The sequence below is a fragment of the Silurus meridionalis genome, chromosome 20, assembly GCF_014805685.1.
Source record: "Silurus meridionalis isolate SWU-2019-XX chromosome 20, ASM1480568v1, whole genome shotgun sequence".
NCBI classification, from domain to species: domain Eukaryota; kingdom Metazoa; phylum Chordata; class Actinopteri; order Siluriformes; family Siluridae; genus Silurus; species Silurus meridionalis.
In genome coordinates this window covers 15006811-15029345 of record NC_060903.1, presented here as the reverse complement: position 1 = coordinate 15029345, position 22535 = coordinate 15006811, and the positions used below count along the sequence as shown (strand labels likewise).

Below are 22535 nucleotides of genomic sequence, written 5' to 3'. Positions count from 1 at the left end.
TCTCAAACTATTACTTGCCTCTAAAAGGATTTGGCCTAACTGCACTACCATTCACACAGTAGGCAAGCGTAGGCCAGGTGTGCATGTGTGTTTTAGGGGTGTGGCTTCACAGTTAATGTTTGAGGGATTTGTTTGTTTGGATTTTTAAAAACTTCACCTCATTTCCACAACAATCACTGATTACTCACTTTACTCGCTTTAGGCACAAATTGGACACTTATTCGAAGCTGCACGCGTATATAATGGAGTTTAATGGGATTTAACACCATGCCTGTTGTGTATTCTGAGTCTGCTTGTATGTTTAGCAGAAATCACACCCTTTTTCACTCGCGTTCTCATTTACAATGTAACTAAATGGACCTTAACAAGTCATCTCAGAGGTGTTGTGGCTTTGCACTTTATGTCGGCTCGATGCTAATTTTGTGCCCTGGCCTATTTTTATTCCTTGAGGGCACATTTTTTTTTAATAACCCATAACTTTTTGGAGGTGGTTTGGGAAAGCATGAAATACAGTATGTTCCTTTCGGTTATGTGGTGCGTCCTGGTGTGTGCAGCTCTGATCCACTTCACCCCATTACTCTGGAATCCTTTCCATAAATGGATGGCCCGATTTTTTCTGGCTCGGGGCCAAACGTTTCAAGGGCGAAAATGTCTTCTAGGCCTTTCTGTTTGATGCCTGAACAGTAAAATTAAGGTAAAATGCTGAGGTATTCATTCAGCATTTGTCAGTAATATGCTTCATGGTATAAAGCTTAGGCCTAGTAAGCTACAAACCATACACAGGCCTTTAATCCAAAATCTATAGACTACATATTCTTTTCTTATATTATACTCCTAAATCCAAATTTCTTCTTTTCCAGTATCCCAAAAACTGATCACTTCTTCTTCCTCTCTTGGCTTCTCCCATTAGGGGGCGCCACAGCGGATCATCCGTCTCCAAACTCCAAACCTCTTTCAAACCAACTACCTGCATGTCTTCCTTCACCACATCCATAAACCTCCACCTTGGCCTTCCTCTTTTCCTCCTTCCTGGTGGCTTCATCCTCAGCATCCTCCTACCGATATACCCCATGTCCCTCCTCTGCACATGTCCAAACCATCTCAATCTCACCTCCCTCACCTTGTCTCCAAAACGTCCTACATGCGCTGTCCCTCTAATAAACTCATTTCTAAGTCTGTCCATCGTCGTCACTCCCAACGAAAACCTCAACATCTTCATCAAAAGTTACAGGAAAATTTTATTTTTATTAAATTATAATTTTTTTTATCATTATTATTGCAATGTTGGTGTGACTTTTATGTGATTTTTATAATCCCTTAATAATGGACTGATTTATTTTAAAATAAAACATTATTTTGTTGTTGATTTGTTTGTTGCTTATTTTATTCATTGGTTGTTGTTGTTGTTTTTCTTCATGATATTTAATTTTATTTTAAAAATTGTTTCTATCTAAGAAGTTGATTCGATCTCTTTATTGGAATCCCCGCCCATTCTCTCATGTAATTGGCTAGAAATAAGACAGTCCCCGCCCCTTCAGAGGGACGGCTGCGGTGACTGTATCCTATATCAAGCTCCTGAAAAGGGTTTTTTTGACAGCACGTCACCGTGGTGTGTGTGTGTGAGAGTGTGAGTGTGAGAGTGTGTGTTGTAGAGAAGGAGGTTTCTTCTTGCGTGCAGCCTGAAGGTCTGAGAGATCTGTCTGATGGAGGAAAAGAGAGCACCGCTTCATTGCGGATTTCTATTTAAATGAAAGCGCACGACTGCGGCTGCACCCCGGCGGAACCGAACCGGCACCGATGCCCGTCCGACGCGCTCCTGTTATCTCCAGGCAATCAGCAACAACACTAACAAGAACAACAATAATAAAGTGAAGTGTCCCAATATTTTTGCTTCTCCGCACGTCCAGGATGAACTGAGACGCACTTGGGGGTGGTGGTGGGGGGGTTTGACGTGAGCAGCTCAGGTCGGAGAATTCGAATTTTTGTGCGCGTTTGGATAAATGATAGGAGATACCATGACCCTGCTGTCTCTCCTGGGCCGGATCATGCGCTATTTCTTACTAAGACCGGAGACGTTGTTCCTGCTGTGCCTGAGCCTGGCTTTATGGAGCTATTTCTTTCACACCGATGAGGTGAAGACCATCGTGAAGTCCAGCCGCGATGCTGTGAAAATGGTCAAGGGCAAAGTGGCCGAGATCATGCAGCACGACCGGTTCGGCCTGGACTTGTCCGAGGCGGAGTTCTCCAAGAACTGGGAGATGAAGAGCCCTGGCGCCGCCGTCTACGCCATCCAGGGACGCCGTGATCACATGGAAGACCGCTTCTCCGTGCTCACCGATCCGGTCAACCGGAGCCACCCGTCCATTTTCGGGATCTTCGACGGTCACGGTGGAGAGGTGGGAAAACACTTGGGCTTGACCTGCACACGCAGTCAACACAAATACAAACATTTCGCGCATGCGCTTTAATAAAACACTCAAGTGTCCACTTTAATAGGTGCAGTTGCTCCACATTTGTGTTCATTTATTAGAGAGAATCACACACTCATCAAAAACAGCTTCATTTAACACCAAACCAGATCTTAGAATGCAGGAAAAATGATCTAAATGTCTTTTTCTTTAATATAAGGTATAATGTTGATACCAGATGGTTGAGTTTTGCTGAGATTTCGCCTTAAATTTCACACACAAAACACTAGATTTTACACTCCGAATGCTGTACACTCCTAAAATACTATAAGATCAGAAGATCTCTGAAGAAAAAGATCTGTACTATATCTCAGACATGCACTCTGTGCAACCACGATGAACTGAAAAGCATCTTAAACCTTGAGGTGAATGAGCAGGAGAAGATCTGCTCAGGTTTCAATCCTGTCAATTTAAAACACGTATCTGAGGCTTACATGGGCACAGGCTCATCCAAATTAGGTGAAAGACCATGTTTTTTGTGCCAATGATGCCCTCAGACTTCTTCTGTTGCCTGACAATGCTCTTAGTGTGTCCTAATTGAGATGCTTTTCTTTCTTGTCACATAGACTTCCTTTCAATTCAAAGCAATCCGTTAGTTCTTCTCTGATCTTTCCCATCAACAATGGGTTTCAACCTGAAGACCCTATGGACACAGGACTTTTTTTTGTTGTTCACATCTTTCTGTGTAAACCCTTAAAATATTGTGTGGCAAAATTTCTAAATTACTCACAACAGCCTATCTGGTACCAACAACCATACCACCGTTAAACTTACATGGATCACATTTCTTCCCTCATTATGATGTTTAATTCGAGCATTAGCTGAAGCTCTTGGTCTGTGATTTTATTCGCTTTACTGCTGCCACATGGCTGATTGGATAAACACAGAGAAGGAGCAACAAACACATTTGAATTGAAGGACTACTTTTAATCATAATTATCTCTTTTGAGTTGTCCAGGATTGAAACAGTACACACATGAACACCTTAAAATCACATCAATATGTGATTCCTTTCTAAACTGTTGCCACAACTCTATAGAATGCCACTGTATTCTGTACCATTCCACTTTAACTGGAACCGTAAAGCCCAAAGCTGTTTGGCAGAAGAACTTTTTATAGCACAGAGCCCTGACCTCAACCCCACAGAACACCTTTAGGATGAACTGGAATGGTGACCGAGCACAAAGCCTTCTTGAGTGACCTGATTTCACAAACCATTTTGTGGGTGATTGAGCACAAAGTTCCCACAGCTATTCTCCAAAACTAGTTTAAAGACCTCTAAGAAGGGTGGAGAAACCAATCTGGAATGGTATATTGAAAAATGCGGATAGGACGTTCAGGTGTCCACAAACTTTTGCTCATATCGCGGATGCAAGAAGAATTTTAGAAGAGTTTATGCATGATAAAGACATCTGAGTAGGTGAAATAAACTGTGAGTAATTCAGATTTAAGCATTTACTTAAATTTCCATTCAATTAAATACAGAATTTCTGTTAATAATTATAAAAAAAAAAAACAGATTTTTCAATTCTGCTTCATTTTTCAAAACGTAATCATGCGACCCTGTTACACGATTCTCTATAAACCCTTTACGAAGCTTGATCTCCAGGCTCTCTGGTCCTGCACTCGGTTTGCTGTGTGTTCTTATGGGATTTCTTGTGGGTTCTCAAGTTTCTTCCCACCTTAAAAAAATCATGCTGAAATGTACATTGGTGACTAAATAGCCAGTAGGTCCGAACAAATATGTGAACGTGTGTGTACATGGTACTCTGCGAGGACGAGGATGCACCTGCGTGAAAGAATTCCCCCACAGGAACAAATCTAGGAAAACCATTATTTGTGATTTATGCCCTTTTTTGGGGGGTTAAAAGTGTAGATCACCTGATAATCTAAATTAAAAATCCTGCAGTAAAATATTAGTTTGTCCGATATATCAGGTATATATAAAATCCAACCCTGGGAAAACATTTCAGTTGTAATTACATGCAATAGCAATAATAAGAAGCATCCTGGTGATTTTTTTGATATTGATGGTTAAAAATGAATGATATTTTGACGAACGATTTACATTTCAGGGATCGTGTGAATTCTTGATTCATCAAATTCTCTACAGGTGCTCATCTGCTGTGTGTGTGTGTGTGTGTGTGTGTGTGTGTGTGTGTGTGTGTGTGTGTGTGTGTGACTGGTAACAATAACAACAGGATATGTAAAAAAAAAAGCAATAAATGTTTTCTCTGGAGGGTTTATTTGCCCATCGCAGCCTGGCGTGTCTAATGGATTCGATGCACTCCCATAACATTGCAAGTCATGATTGAAAGAAAGAAAACAGCAAAATAGATTCCTTTTCGTCGTGCATCCGTTAAAGACATGACTTTAAAACGACACTAGGCGTTCAAACTAATATTCATGGTCCAGGCTTTAGATCCTGTGATGTGCTTTTCCTCCATCAAACACACTGGAAACAGTTTTTAAGAGTTAAGTGCAATACTTAATTCACGTAATCTTTTATTTTTTGCTAAGTGGATTGTGATTGTAGGACAATGGCTGCTATCAGTTTCAGGATGTTGGCACTTTGGCCTTGTTAGAGACTTTATGTTACTTTAAGTGCTGCTGCTACTTTGAGTGCTATTTCTCAAGCTGGTGCCATTGTTTCCTTCTGTGCATTATTTTGGACTGTGATGTTTAGAGATGTACGTGTGGTAGCCTGGGGAAACCCTTCATATGCTCAAATTGTAAAGTTTTACTAAATAAACTTTTTTTGTCTTGAAATATACTGTAAGGACAGATGAATTGGGACTCTTGACTTTTCCAGTGGTATTTTTCCAACCTGTTACCAAGTTGGATGCATACAATTGTATAGAATGTCTGTGTATGTGGTAAAATTTTATTTTCCTTCACTTAAACTAGGAGAGCCAAACCTGTTTTAGCATGGCAATGCCCCTGTGAACAAATCCAGATATGGTTTAGGTTTGGATTGGGAGAGTGGCCTGCATCAGAGCTCTAACCTCAACCCTACTGAAGATTTTTTTAATGAATTCGAACGCCAAATGCACTCCAGGCCTCCTCACCTACAACAGTCTCTGACTTTACTAACACCCTTGTGGCTGAATGAGCACAAATCTCCATAAACATACCCTAGTAAAATCTAGTAAAACATAAATATCGAATAGGATTTTCAATGTTCAGGTGTCAACAAAGTTGTGCTCGTATAGTGTGTTTTTCTTTTTCAAAAGGAGCATAGTTGTATTTAATGAGTAATGATCATAGACATTGTGACAGCAAGGTATCTGATTACAAACTTCGATTTCGATTAATCCAAACAATATTCAAATAACTATAAGAATTCACTCTTAGGCCATGTCCACACTGATACGTTTTCTTTTAAAAATGCATATTTTTCTCTTCGTTTTTTTTGGCCTTCCGTTCATTCCGTTTTTATAGACGTTTTGAGCACCTTTTAGGAAACAACTAATTATATAGTGTGGATGCGGCTCGCTTTTAGACGAAAGCCGTTCCCAAATTTATCCGGATTAATGTAGATGTAGCCATAATGATTTTCCACTGGAACTGTTGTAACTGAAAAAGAAAATTCCGGAGCTAGGTTCACGGACCACACATTGAGAATCACTGATTTAGCTTAGATCATATAAAGTGACATATCCGATACAGGCCTTTCCTATTTCTACTTGTGTAACCTGTTGTTTTCCATTTCATCCTTTCTCAAAGTGAATACGAGTTGCCTTGGGGAAAAAAAGCACTCAGATCTCTCTCTCTCTGCTGCTGAGTGCATGTGCGTATGAGTGCTCTTCGGAGTTCTATCGCTTACTCCAACAGTTGTGTTTATCAGAACCTCTGTTTTTTCCCCCCCGTATAACAGCGGCATGTTGCATTTCTTTCTGATTAATTGGCAGAAACTTGCATCAGTCTCTTTTAATCCTAGCTCTGTGCCAGGCTTGGCTCATCTCGCTATAGCTGCTTTGCATAAAAGCCTGTGCCAGATAAATAAATGCAAATGTACAACTATTGTTGAGTCCCTTGCAGTGATATCATAGCATCCATCTGTCCTTCTTCCTTTCATGGTGTCGCTCTGTTTCCTCTTAAACTCCCTTTTATCTGGTGCCCTGGCTGACGTCAATTTTAATTCAGTATGTAACGTGAGATTACAAACGAAATCGTTCTCCAAAAAGGGTTTTACGGTGGACAGTTCACTTGAGGTTAACTTGTTTTAAAACAGATTCAAATTAGAAAAGCTTTTAATATAACCCTTCAGCTCGGTGCTTCGCCGGCGTAAACTCGTTACAAGGCTACCTCTGCTGCAGCATATTTTTAATCATACATGATTGCTTTTAAATTTATATAAAAACACGGACTCACTGGCCAGAAGTAAACAAAATTGCATCTGTTGTTGGTTACTCTGTGTGCTTTATTTTAATCTAAAGCATAAAAATAGCTTTCTCTTTAAAATATTGTTGTTTTGATATACTTTAAAAGTATATTTTTACATTTCACTACTGACATACAGTATGTGTGTGTGTGTGTGTGTGTGTGTGTGTGTGTGTGTATATGTTCTTGAATTGACACAATGCACACTACTCAATACTGTAATCCCATGAACCAGTGTTATTTTTAGACAAGGTTATCATATCGTGATTGAGGTGTTGAAGGGAGAATTTGGCAGATGGTCCTGTATAATATAAAAGTGTACTCCTCCATAGTGTAGTCTTAAGGGTCACGTCTAAAGAAATAGCCACGGGTGACAATTTGAGGTCTGTTTTGCCTCTTCAAACTATGCAAAGCATTTGCCATAAAACAGCTTTTTAAATGGCCTTGCTTGTGGTTGCTTGTGTGTTTTTTGCTGCGTGGAAAATCAGTGGCATGATGCAAAATGGCCAGAGGCCATAACACAATTAAGCTCTTCGGTTAGTATGTATATGAGCTTGTGTGTAGGTGTATGTGTAAAGCAGAAAGAGTGAGAGTGTGTGTGTCCCAGTTTTAAAAAAATAATTAAGTAATTAATTTATATTTATATAAATATTTTTTTTATATATATTTATATCCAAATGATAAGATTGCGTCTAGTGGAATAAAACTCTCGGACCTTTATAGAAGCTATCCCATTTTGTTCGACTGCTTGGCGACTCTTCAAAAAAACTTACATTCAGACAGGAATTGAGGTAAAAATATTGGTTGGAAGATTTTTTGAAAGCCACTCTCATGTTTACGACAGATTGTCCCCTGATTGGCATGAGGAAGTTCACCATTTGCATATAAATAATGTAATTTGCACAGCGCTGATTATATCCGAGCCAAAATGGCATGGGATCAAATTGTAATTAGAGGCGTGTGTTTTGCGATGCATCATGCGTGCACCTTGATTTCAAGAGGCCAAATAACACCACTGTGGAAGCCAGACGAGTAGAACGAAGCGGAGCGAGACGTAGGGACGCGACACAAATACACGGGCAGCGTCTTCCATTAATAATAAATGGACGATAACTCTGACTAGAATATCTCTCAGACTAATTAGTCTAATATCGCAAGTGTTGTCACAAGTGTATTGTTATCATTTCTAGTTCGTCATGAGATCGATATTATATTGTTATTTGATTATATTTTAAAGGAGCAACCCTGAAGCTAAAGCACTGATTAATGAGGAATACAAGTTGATCCAGTGAAGATATTGTTACTGTACTTAAGTAGCTTTTTTGCAAATCTGTACTTTACTGAAGTATTTTTATTTGAAGAGACTTTAACTTCACTACATTACAAATTCAAACGTTAAATTTTGCTAAATCAGTCGTTCCTTTTTATTTATGAGGCAATAAAATCTTAACACACATTGCTCAAACACGCAGCGAGCCACCAATCAGGGTCTGTTTTGAACTTGTTTTGATTGACGCTTGGTGGTATCTACTTATCACCAACATACAGTTCAGCATCAGTTCAACAGCAAGCAGAACATTTTGAGAGGAATAAATGATGGAAGATACTCCTAACTCGAACTCGCCACAACACCCGTGACCTTATTTGCATGATTTTGGGTTCATGATCATTTTAATAGATATCTAGCGGTGTGTACGTCAGTAGTAATGGCCGATGGGGAAACACAACGCTCCGTGTGTAGTTAAATTAGACTAAACGAATACTTGTACAAATACTGATCAAGTGAAAGTTTAAAGGGAGCATTTTTACTTTTACTGAAGTAATATATTACCTTGTGTTTGTCTACTTTAAATCAAGTGAATAGTTTGTGTACTTCGTCTACAAGTCAGTTGTGTTGCACTGTACAGGATTGTTTAGTTGCTGCTATCTTCTAAGCTGTTTCTTTCTTTCTTTCTTTTTTTTTTTTTAAGAAGAAAGGTGCTTTATACTTGGCATGTGTATTTTGCAACACATTGAAATTCTTTCTTTGCATATCCCAGTGATGTTAGAAAGCTGGGGTCAGAGTGCAGGGTTAGCCATGTTACAGGGCCCCTGGAGCCCAGAGGGTTAAGGGTCTTTCTTAACCTTCCGATCAGTAACTCACTTAACCACTGAGCTACCACCTCCCATTTTGCATGTAAAATAGTACAATGAGAATCCGGTCTGATCTAGACTAATAGATTCGAAAACGGAAAAAAACCTGACAGCCGTAGCAGTGGGCCAAGCAGTCATCTGATCCAATCGTTTACCATTTGTAATCTAATCTCTTTCAAGTCACGGAGCTTTGAAATGTATTTACTGCACGATATTAAGTGATCAACTTTGGAATATATGTAGCAGGACAAAACCTCTCCGAGTTGTTTATTTGTACAGGCCGTTTAATTCCGTGTTTTTGCTGGCGCAAGCCATCGCCAAGGGTCACACTGACTTGGCACATGCTGGGCACACACACAGCTCACTCAACAGCCCTAGCATCAGGAATTGATCAAGCAGGCGATTCTTGTGGGTTTATTTTTTATTTTTTTTCCCCCTCATTCAAATCTTGCACCTTTTTTGTTGGAACTTGTCCGCATTGTGCCTGTGAAGTCGTCGAGTTGAAGTCGTCGAGTTGGTAGCTTGATTAAAAAATAAAAGTGCTTTTTTTTACTGCTTCAGATTCTCGCATGTAGCGCTTTCGGGTAGGAACTTTAAGCACAGGTCATGCGTGCGGTATCACAGAGCGGATGATGAATGTGACCGATCATGACCAATTTGATTAGTTACGCCAACTTAGCTCCGGAATGGGGGGGACAAGGTTGCTCTGACCTGCAGGCTAATGCAGCGTTAAGCAGCCACCGAACTGGCAGTCCTCCTCCTTCATTCTTTTCTTAATGTTTTCCCCTCCCTTGCCTGCCCTTCTCTCTGTTCTGTCTTTCAGTCATCTCTTCATTTTGAGTACATTTCTATATGTTATTTTGGATTGGGAGATGACTTGGAATATATATACAGAATCTCCATTATTTTTTAGAAATTATTAGGATTTCTTCAATCAGGGTGGATTATTATAATTATAATATAATTTACTTACCACCATATAGTGTTATAGTCATTAGTGCTTGGCCCATGTTTTGTGAGTTGACTGCTGATATGTGAACAGTAATGTTTTACTCTGAAATTCTGGATCCTGCTACTTGCTGATTTCTGGGTTGTTTTTTTTCTTTATTCAGTTCATATATTATATTTTCAGTGTGATGCTCTTGACTATTTGTCCCCAAATTTCAAATCACACGACAATCAAATTGTATTATTCCTAAACAACTACATACTTGTTATACATTTGTAATGAAATTACTGAATGCATTGAGCTACCTTTTATTTTTAACACTAGCTAGCTAGCTAGCTAATCTAAAGTAAAAAAAAATAAATAAAAAATTATCATGTGAGGTGTCTTTGCCTGTAACATCTTGCTGCACTAGCCATGAACAAAAACTTTTATTTAAATTGTTTTAAAGTAATTATGGTGTTTTAAATTATGTAAATCATCAGGACACAAATCTAAAGTTTTGCTATGTTTCCACACGGATGGATTTAATTGCCGGATGTGTGCCTCAATTGCCGGCATGGTGCTCGATTTGCGCATCAGTAAAACAAATGTTTAGTGATTACGAATTTTTCGGTCGAGTTTATAAATTTTTTTTTTATATTTAAGCAAAGAAAGGACGTCGTAAACAATTGTGTGTTGCATCAAAGGTTTTTATTTTGCCTTTTATGTATTTGTTTCTTTATATAAAAAAAAAGGTCAAACAGAAATGCGCAAAGCATTAATAAAATGACTATTAGAATGAATTTGCGTCACGCGTTAACGTTAATTTTGACAGCCCTAATATAAATATTTATATAGATGTGTGTATATAAAATAAATGTATATAAATACAATTTAATAATTTCCTTAACAGCATCTATTGCAGAAACTACAAGAACAATTCCAAACACGTGTACTAAAATAATCTAGCTAGCTTATCCAAATATGAAATGTGGTTCACAGACTAATTTTTTCCCTTCTTCCAAAAAATAGCGATGAATGCATGTTTCTTCACGTGGGTCGCCATGGGGAAAGATGAAATATGCGTTCCTTTCCGAACACAGTGTTCAAAAGATGAAGGATAATGTCACGTAATTATGCCAGGCTTATCGTGGATAGAAATGGAGGCGATCTGTGGCCTTGTTCTTCTGTAACAGAAATCAACAGTCATATTTCACTAATATGCTCTTGGATTCTTTTTCTTCTCTTTCATATTCTTTTTTTTCTTGAAGATCAGCTCACGTTATCTATTGAGCAAGAGAAGGAAATAATATGAATTTGTGAATGCTTAGTTGTTTCGATGCTTTTTGGCGCTCTTGCTTGTCTTTCATGATTTCTGTGGGAGGCTTGTGTTCTTCACCTGGGTTTTTCCTTCACACAGTCTACACAAAGAGAGCTTTTATAGGGTTGTGTATGTGTGTGTGTGTGCTGTACCTGAAGCTCTAAAGCAGTAATTACAGTATTAGGCCATGTTGTTTTTTGCTCTGCATTCAGGCTACCAATTTCCATTGAATGAGCTGTCATATTCCTTCTAGTTCACCTCGTTCACCCCGACAGATTTCTTTGAAGAATGTTCCATTCTATTCTCGCATCATAAAAGTATATATATGAACAAATATAGTATAATATATGAACAAATACACTATACGGATACAAGTATTGGGACAACTGACTTTTCCAACCATATGTGTTTCTTCTTCAGACGCTTACCACAAAGTTGGAGACACACGTTTGTATAAGAGGTCTTTGTATACATGAGCAATGTTTTTTTTTTTTTTTTTCTCCATATGAATTAGGATCTGTGTTTGCGTCTACTTATCTGTTTAAAATATCTGACCAACGGTTTTCGTGGACACCTTATCGTTTTTTTAATATTCGAGATTTTATTTTTCACAAACAGTTACAGTATATACATACAGAAGTCCTAATAAATACATACTTCCTTTCCTGTTTTGTTGTGATTACAACATAACAAAAGTCGTTTTCTCGTTATCACAAATTAATATTCTTGGGATCTCGACGTTGTTTCCTTCGCGATCGCGACTTTTGTCGATGAAAGCATGTTCTAGAGGCAGCATCATCTCAGAATCGCATTCGCTTTTACTTTGAACCAGTGGCTCTGTGTTCTATCAGTGATTGACGTCTTACACATAGGAAACAATTATGTCGTGTGAAAACGAGCTTTAACGTTGAGATCATGAGAAAACAACTTTCGGTATGGTGAGAAAACAACTCGTTAAGTTGAGATCACGAGAAGATGAAGTTGTGATCATGAGAAAAAAACAGAAATTTTAAAATGCATGGCCAGTTAGGACTTTCGTATATACAGAATACAAATACAGAAATGTGAACCTGATCGGCTGCTCAGAAAATTGTGCATATAAAAGGAACAATAAATCTAAAATAATGTAAGAAAAAAAATTTTGATAAAGATAAAGTGGTAGTGTATGTATATATATAAAATCTGTATATCACAAGAGTGAGTCACAATTCAGTAACCATTTTAGTATATCATTGTGTCAATGTGTAGCTTGTATACCAGTACATATTTACTGCCTCTAAAAATAACTTACCATACAGCCATTATTGTCAAAATAACTGGCAACAAATGAGGCCTAACCATGCAAAGCCACATGTCCGATTTATCATGTTAATGATTTTGTCTGCTTGACAGAACAATACAAATGAATGTATCTTGTATTACAGCAGTAAAAATGTGGTTCTTTACGTACAATTCTCTCGTACTGACTACGGAATACAAAGAACTCACTGAGTATTTGATAATTAGAATTGTTGCTCTCCACAAAGATGGCCTCGGCTATAAGAAGGTCAGTAACACCCTGAAACTGAGATACAATACAGGTGCTACACCCAAAGACATCATATACAACTGTGTGTCTCCAACTCTGTGGTAACATTTTGGGGAAGAAGCACATATGGCCGGAACACTCTATATAGTGTATCTCTTAATGGTACTTTCTCTGGTTTTCTATTACGATGTCTCCCGGTGTCTGTAGCTCCAAAAACGATGGCATTTAAGCGATGAAAATGACAAACTGAGCTAACAGCTATTCTGAGTAATTAAGCGCTAAGCTAAGATAATTATCTTGTTTGGACTCACACCTGTTCCTGTCGCTTATTGCATACACAGTAGATATTAAAAGTCTACCCACCCCTGTTAGAAAGGCAGGTTTTGTTTAAAAATTCAACTAGGATAAATCGTGGCAGAAATGAAAATCGAAAACACCATCAGGACTTTACCAAAGCACTTGATCTTTCGAAGCGTTTTCTAATACAGTAGCTTTAGGCCTTTAAAGCACCATGAAACAAGAAATGATCGAAAACAACACGCCTGTAACGCTCAGAATGAACCCGTATGCAAATCGAGTTAAAGAAAAAACCCACACACCCTCGTTTTAGTATGCAGTTGGTTAAGGTGAAAAACAAAAAAAGACTTTTTTTCACTAGTAGTAAGCTTATGCAAATTAAATGTGACCTGGCTGAGGCAGTCAAATATTAGGTTAGGATTTTGGTCACATATTTACATGAATTCACGTTGTACAAAACTTTATTTTTTAAGTCATTTTAATAATTAACCAAATCCCTCTCACCTGTTTTGGGGACCTGATGGATTCCTTGGCTGCTCTCCATCATTCCTGTGCATGCATGTTTGCGTGTGTGTGTGTGTGTTTGTATGTTTGTCTCCAGATGTAACTGCCAATTGGCAAAGCAGAGCCCCAGTGTAAATATTCAGCACATGTGTTTTATTAAGACAGCAGTGGCACAGCGAATGAAAAGCTTTGCGCTGTTTTCAATCACTGTTTGGTCAGGGTAAGGTTTTGTTTTGTTTGTGTCAACATTTGAGTACTTCGTGACCCTTTAAACTGCTCCAGATGATGCATCGGTACCAATATGGCATAATCCTATTGTATTAACTGTTCTAGATGAAACGTCAGTGACAGTGTTAAGCTACCTCTCCCCATCGAGTGGTACTAACACATCGACTTCCACATCACTGAGCTTCTCCATCTTCCATTGACGATGCCCCAGAGGTGCTCAATAGGGTTCAGGTCTGAAAACATACTTGGGCACTCCATTACCTTCACCTTCAGCTTCCTCAGCAATGCAGTTGTCATCTTGGCGTTGCGTTTGGGGTGGTTTTTATGTGTAAAACCCTTGCCCAGTTTTTCAAAGGAGGGCATCATGTTCTGCTTCAGAAGGTCACAGTACATGTTGGAATCTATGTTTCTCTCAATAAACCACAGCTCCCCAGTATCAGTAGCATCCATGTAACCCCAAATCATAATGCTACCACCACCATGCTTGACTGTAGGCAAGACAGCTTCTTAGTACTTTTCACCAGGGTGTCGCCACACATGCTGGACACCATCTGAGCCAAACAAGTATATTTTAGTCTCATCAGACCACAGGACATGGTTCCAGTAATTCATGCTCTTGGACAGGTCATCTTCAGCAAACTGTTTGCAGGCTTTCTTGTGAGACAGCTTTAGAAAAAAGGCTTCCTTCTGGGAAGAGGGTCATGCAAACCGACTTGTGCTATACTGCTGTACAAGCTGCTCATTGACTACTCCAAAATATATCCAAGTTTCATTTCTATAATATTGTCTGTTGAGGAGATATAGTAAAAATACCAAAATGGTTACTGAAATGTGAGGGGTGTACTTACTTTTGTGTCATCCTGTATAACTTGCATTCGTGTTCAATAGTTTCGAATACATTCGTTGTTTATTTATTGTTCATTTAACATTTGTAATTCTGTAAAGTATCTTGACATCATGGCAATGTACGTTTGCTGTTTATCAGAAACACATCAGGTACTTTTTCCCTCTCGCACCCTGATAATTGTATATGGCAAATGAAAATGTGTGATATTTTCCCTCTTTGAGGTCCTACAGCAAGAACAGATGCTCTATTTGTTTAAAAAAAAAACAAAAAAACACCAGTGTCTATGAGGTAGGTTTTTTCTCTCTTTTTTTTTCTTGGAGGTTATTTCTGCTATTTTCCTCTAGTTTTACTTTTATTTGCTTGTCAGAGGACTGTCTCAAAATCTTTGCATGAAATTAAAAGTACACCCTCCCAGGTCCCTTTGCACAGGTGCATTACTTATACATTTGTTATATATTTTTTTTCTTTCTTTTTTACTATTACAAATTATATGCTACTGTTATATGTGTGATCTGAATGGCTTTTATTATATTGTCTTGTCTGCGGCAGATTTATTTTTTACGTGTCCTACCAGTCAAAAGTTTTAAACACCTTGACGTACTTGTTTGATTTCAATGAATCATTCACTCCATGGAAATGATTTGCAATGCGAGGAATGATAACAGCTTCAAGGTAAAAGGGTGTTGGTCCATTTTGGGCTTTAGAGGCCAGCATCAGTGTTTTAAATTTGATCCATCAAAATTCATACAAGCACATGCATGTATGCTGACTATAGTACAACTTCTATTTATATAAAAATAAAAGTCAAAGTGAACATTATTGGTATTCAACCAGACAGCAATGTGCAAAGCATCAGGACACCTGACTTTTCCAGGCCCTATGTGGTTTTCCCCCAAACAACTTTGTCACCTGCCACCTCACCGTACATCTGTACATGACTTTTCTGATGCATTGATGGCTGAATGAGCTAAATTCTCCACAAACACATTCGAGTGGAGGTTACTATAACAGCAAATGGAGACTAAATATGAAATGGGATGTTCAAAAAGCACATCCGAATCTTATGGTGAGGCGTCCACAAACTTTTGTCCGTATATCCGTTTATCGTAATCGATCCAGTGTTAGTGGATAGCGCCAATTATCTTCTCTTCATACCACTGATACTATGAAATCGGTGATGATACAGAATATATGTCATATATAGACATATATAGATTTTAACTTTAATTGAGAGCTATTGAATTCTCAATTCTTATTGATGGAAACTCCATATGTTCTTACTTTTCCCATATCTTTTTTGTTCAACCAAGCAACAATCTTACATAGAGTTTGAACTCTATCCATCCTGCAATTCCTCCTTAACTCCATTTAGTCCAAAAGGGATTTAAATATGGTCAGTGCATAGCAATTAGGGCAGTGAATATTATAATTTCAACCACCAAAAGCCTCTATTTTTGTCTTTTTAGGCACAATCTGCCTATGCGGTCCTGGAACAGTACACCTGAGACCACAATTAGGCTTTTATAGACTGATTTGAGCTTTTTACAGATATAGCACTGCTTTGTTTTCGGTAGCGTGAGTATGTTTGGGTTTGCGATGTCCCATATATCAACATTACCTTCTATGAGTTCAGTTAGATCGATGAGTAGACTCTGGAGATTATTATTTTTTTTAAGTTCTGTTCTGTACATGGCATGGAGACTATTAAATAATTTACCCATTTTTCCTGTCGTACCACATTCAACCATCTCACGAAGAGAAGATTCTCGCAGACTTCTTGATCAGGAGGCAACTACAAACCGAACACGGAAAAACCCACACATTCCATCCTTTCAGTTTACAGTTTACTTTGGATCTTTCCAGGTCTTTCAAAGACTGGCTCCAATTAATTAGAACATATTTTTCACTGACATTTTTTCAATTTACTATATAATAATATTTAATATTGAAAACGAAAACATTTTCCCGATTCGTTCGCACCTTTTCCTTGGCTTACAAACTGAGGTCGTTCAAACAAAAATGCTAAAATAATGTGTAAGAAATGTGTATGCACCGCTGGACATTTTCTCAGTGCTGTGTAAATAGACAGTGTGTGTTAGAGTTTGTGTTTACGATCTGATTATTTCTGAAGGTCTTGATTTGTATATTTTTGATTAAAGGATTTACATACTTCTGCTCGTTAGCCTTCGGTGACCTTTATACAAGGATACAGTGTGAAATTGTGCTCTTTTGTGTATCTACAATTAAGGATCATTAAAGTTGGATAGAGTTAAGAGCCTTGCCATATAAATAAATATATAAATATATATATTTTTTATTTTATTTATTTATTTATTTATTTATTTATTTATTTATTTATTTATTTATTTATCCCAAACATATATTTATTGCTGGAATTTGACATTACAGCCTAGTGATCATTGATACACAAACTATAAGAACTAAATCACTACTTCCCTTTTAACAGTTATAAAAACTGTACCAAAAACAGGAAGTGAGGAGTTGCTATGTTGTAACCATGTGATTATTTTTTAATAACAGAGCATAACAAAACATATTTGTTAATAAGTAAATTCAGGAAAAACTGTCACTTATTTTTCAGAATAATGAGTAATTTATCAAAAAAAAAAAAAACACATCTTAAGATGTGACCTGAAGAATGACGAAGCTTCAGACCTGAAGAATTTCGATTGCCAGAAAACTGCTTTTGTAGTTTTTCGCAAAAAAGGCTGATTTGAACTCTTTATCGTATGTGAACTCACGGATGGCATTGATTTGTTAATGTCCTGGTGAATGACAAGGGGACGATAAAGTACACTATCCATCCCATCTGGATGGAAAATTCTGAGATGGAAAATTATGGAAATTTACGTGAATTTATGGGTATTCATTTCAAATTTGGGACAATGAATATAAACTGTATTATATACAAACATAAATATAAACATTTAGTTTGGTCATAAGCTGACGCATGCAAACTAATACAGATTTAAAAAAGAAAATTTTTGACTTTTATTTAATTGTTAGTATAATTTTATTGCACAATACCTTACACACAGCACAAGGAAGTTTTAAACATAAATGTATGTAATATGTATGTAATTTGCGTAAAAACTCGCCAAGATAGACTTTTTGTTTTGTTTTGTGTGGATGATTCAAGAAATTAAAGTGTGCTTTAAATTTAAATTGCATAATTTTTTGTTAACTATTTAAGTTCCCCGTTATAAGATAACCTGCAATTCAGTAAATTCCTGTTCATTCCAATTAATTCCTGTTAATTCCCATGGCAAGTTTCCAGTCTTGAAAATTCCTGAAATTTTGCCACCCTACTTCCATCATCTCTCGTCTACATGTTGTAATTTTCACTTGATCTCACCCTTCCTCTATAGCTTCCTGCACTCTTTCATTTCTTTCTGACCCTCACTTCTTTTCCTCTCCACTATTGGAATCTTTCACAGCCACTTACCTCTCCTCTCTTTCCTGAACCATGAACCTTCTCAGACTCCTGTCCACTAAACCCAAGAAATCCTGCCCCATTGTTGTCAATGTCAATGTAATTGTAAATAGAATCAACACCTTCTGAGGAATCAGATTGGAGAATAAAACAGCACTGTGTTATAAGCGATTATAAAGCATGTAAAGGGAGCAGGATTGGGTGAGTAAAGTGCTTGTGTCCTGAGAGGGTTTAACTGGCCCTTAAATGCTCACTGTGTTTTAGAGCCCATTGTGTCTATCTTTTTGTTCTGTGTTTGTGTGTGTGTCGGTTCGTGTGTTTGTTTATGGCTAGAATTTACCATGTCTCCCAGGAGGCTCCTGTGACTCTACAGAAATGCCTTCACAAGTTGCCAAGGCTGGTTCACTTTACCATGTCTGTGTGTCTGAGAGAGAGAGAGAAAAAGAAAGAGAGAGAGAGGGGGAAATACTGTTCCATATCTAGATTGTTATCTGTCATTGTAAATATATCATTTCTGCATAACTAGAAAAGCCTTACAAGAAATCAGGGACTGTATTTTCAACAAGATATAATGTATGTCAGCTTTCATAGAGGTTTCTTCATTAGCACAAGTACCCAAGATATTCAAAGAATCTACAGTATGTTAAAAAATACATAATTAATGAAATACTCTGGGGTTTTAATTAGTATTTGATTGATATATTTTTCAATTTCATTGGTAGATAAAACTGTTCTTGTAGATAATACGTTTCCATTTGCATAAAGAAACATACTTGAAAGCGTTTGCACTCAAATACTTGCTCTGATGGTTTTCCATGGATTTGGCTTCTGTGTGTTTAGTTTTCTCAGACCACTACACATAAGGAGTAAAGAAGACATTCAAATAAGTGTGTGTGTGTGTGTGTGTGTGTGTGTGTTTATAAAGCCAAGCAACTTGGACTGAATGCTTCACTAGTAATGAACTGAGTAATACATGAATTAAAACTCGCAATGGTCCACGTTGTGCAAAATTGTGCACAAGCCCAGAGTCATGCATTCGATCTAACTCTTAAATTAGCACTTTCCAAGTTTGTAGAATTCTAGGGTTATATTTATATTAAGTTTGTAATCTGGCGTACCAGTGTAGATTTATTCATTACTAGAGATTTAAAGCACTTTTGTACGTCGCTCTGGATAAGGGCGTCTGCTAAATGCCGCTAATGTAAATGTCTAAGAAATAGAGATGGTATGAAATACCAATTCGCATCAGCGCATCGGCATAAATGTTACCGATGTGATGCGTCAGTTTAAAAAAGTTCTTCTATACTTTATTATTTAACGTATGTGAACCATATCACATCGCATGGGTGTTTTTAAATGTATCGTTAAAGTATCGTATCCCCAGTATATCGTATATCCCTAGTAAGAACACCGTGAGGCTGAACAGGAGAGACAAAACTGTAAGAACTCTGAAGGATTTTCCACGTTTGTTTTCTCAGTTTTTTAAGACCACTACACATAATGAGTAACAAAGACATGCTGTGTGTGTGTGTATATCAAAGCAAGTATTTTGGACCAAAGATTTTTTGAATTAAAATGGCATTGATTCATTTGTGTCGTGCAAAATTGCACACAAGCCCAGAGTCATGCATTAGTGTAAAAACACTCTGAGGCTCAGCAACACTGACAAAATAATAAGAACTTTATTGTTAACAGTGCATCTGCATTGTTTTGTAATTGTTTTGAGACACTGGGTTCTTGTGTTGGTTTCGTTTTTTTTTTTCTCCATGTGTGTGTGGGTGTTTGTAAGAGCTAAAGTCTGCAGGGCACATGTTCGGCTTTAGAGATTTTATGGAATTCTTTACAACTCGGCGTGTATATGCAGCTGTTTTATGTTCATATTGTTGAGATGAGAGCAGGTTTAGTTTCCAGCAGGACCTCTGGATTCATATTTGAAAGAACGAAGATTTAAAATTAGATACCGTGAAATGAATGTGTGCGCCAGTGGTATCGTTTTACTAGTCATCCTCTTCGGAAAATAAAAACTAATGAAGCAATTAAAGTATTAACTCCAGAACTCTGAAACTAAACACACTAAGTGAGTGTATGCTTGTTGGATGACCTTCCATAATAATATATTTGCATGTATTTATAAATAACTCCATAAAGGTTTGCTCTGCATGGGTTGGAGTAGAAGAGCTCCTGCTATAGAGCTTTGACCTCGACCCTATGGAACTCCTTTGGGATGAATTGGAACGCTGACTGTGGGAAATGTAAGAGCAAATTGGGACAAAATGCAGAAAGTGATGCTCGAAAAGCACATAACATGACCAGGTGTCCGCAAACTCTTGCCAATGTGTATGTGTCGGGCAGTCAGGGCCAGCAAAACCTTCTCTGCTGGCCTAAACTCTATCAAAAGCACTGACCTATATTTACAACTGAAATTCTAATATTTGTTCTATGAAATTTATTAAATTTATTTTCAACAAATTATTCTCTTCATTTCAGTAGCTGCACTGCTTCCGGTACGTGTATGTGGATGTTAGATTTTTTTGTTCAATCAGATTTCAGCCTCTATGTGCTGCCATGTCATATCTGCCCAGGGCCTTCAAAGTCAGTACTGCTGGCATTTTTACCATAGTCTTCTTAAGAATAAGCTCTGTTTCTTTAACCAATCAGATTCCTCACAGGGCAGCTAGCTGGCCAGAATAGCGTCAGTATTTTTTCGTCTTCTGATTGGTTGCCCAGAGGGAAACTGTTACAGCCAAGTTCGACTGGCAAAACACGTCTGTAGTATACTGCACACATTAATACATCTGAGATAGACTTTTGTATGCCTACGGAGGAAGAGAAATTGATTCTGTCTCGAACATACTTAAAAATACATTTTCCAAAAAAGCTAGACATGGTGAGGAGGTTGGCAAACCCTGAAGCTAGCTAGCTTGTCTTAGCCCAGGAAAGGGTTTGTTCTTCACTTCCAGACAAGTGAATACAAGCGGTACCACTGGATTACAGCCTCTGAGGAGCGGTGCAAATTATCTGCATCTCTGATAAGTAGGTTGTATTTTATTTAGATTTTTTTGTTTTTGTCATGTTATTGGACAAATATTGATTCTGAACTGCTCCAGATGATGTAGGTGCACAGTTGCGGTAGTAGTGTAGAGGTTTGGAGTTTTCTTAACTGGGTTCCTTGCTTTAGTAAAATGTTTTTCACCCTCAATATGTGTAATGTTATTCTCTCTGTAATGCTACGTGTTGTTATAATGCATTTTTGTATAGTAATGATGGTTTCAATAATTGCGACTTGATAGTGGTGGTATTAAGAGGTGGATTAAGTCGGGTCCCAGGAAACAGTTTTTTGATCTCAATGAGAGAATCTGCATTTCTGTAGTAGCACAGCTCCTTCAAGGTATGTTTTGGTGTGTATGGGTGATTTCATTTAGCCACAGTGGCTATGAGCTACATAACGGGGGTTTAAACAGGTTCTAAACAGATGCAACATTCCAGCCGGAGGAAAGTGTCTGTAAACCAGCTGTGGATCTGAAGTCTGTTTAGATCCTGACTTTAAGACTGAAAATAGGGCCAAACTGTCATATTTCATGTATATTGCTACAAGTTGCGTTTGTGATCTGGATTCGTTTGACCAACCTGATTTCAGTTTGTTGCATCATGCAAGTGTCACGACTGAAACAGATGTGCAGAAAACACTCATCTGGAGCGTTTGGGACTGCTCAGGGTTCATATTGCTCTATAAAGATGACGATTAGCACATAACGTGCGACATGGCTCTAACTCCACTTTCATGTTTGTAGTCTTTTGCTAATTTTGAATAAAACTTTTAATAGCGTTCTACACAATTGTTTTCCATTTTCACACACATTCAGTCTTTCTTTTTCTATCTATGCTTGTTCCAGTGTTTCTTTTTCTATTAGATTAGAGCTATACAGTCCACCCCCGATAATTCGCGGTACGTAAAATGCGGATTATCTTAAAATTCGCATGAATGTTCCGAATGTTCAGGGACGTTAAGATTTTAAAATGTTTTCTATAACAAATTTCATAATTTTTGTTTTCACATTATTGTATTAAAGTAACATAATGTCTAGATGACTTCACTAAGTTACCATAGGGGCTGGGGGGGTGTGTACAGAATTTGCGGATTCTCAGAGGTCGCATAGAACATAACGGGGGACTGGGGACCACTGTATATAAGTATGTAACATGGTTATATAGAATTTCCTTTCCCTATTTTCAGTGATTTGATCTTTGACAATTCCAAGTCACTTTATATTATAAACTTTGGGATACTGTAAGTTGTTGTATTTATCCATAAAATAATTGATTTCCCTGATGAGTGATAATATCCTTCTCAAAATTCGTTTTCTTTGTTTTACTTAAAAGCAAGTGGACTGGGTCTGGGGGGCACAAACTTTTATATAGCCTTAAAACATACAGCAAAAACCCC

General features: G+C 37.7%; 1 protein-coding gene across 1 annotated transcript in view; it reads left to right on the top strand.

The window, feature by feature from the left end:
• Positions 1-1379: 1379 nt before the first annotated feature.
• Positions 1380-22535, top strand: part of ppm1lb (protein phosphatase, Mg2+/Mn2+ dependent, 1Lb) — a 77546-nt gene continuing 56390 nt past the window's right edge. Inside the window, exon 1 of the mRNA XM_046877083.1 lies at positions 1380-2396. Within this exon, the coding sequence (XP_046733039.1) occupies positions 2001-2396 (396 nt within the window). The 5' untranslated portion in view covers positions 1380-2000. The remainder of the gene's footprint in view (positions 2397-22535) is intronic.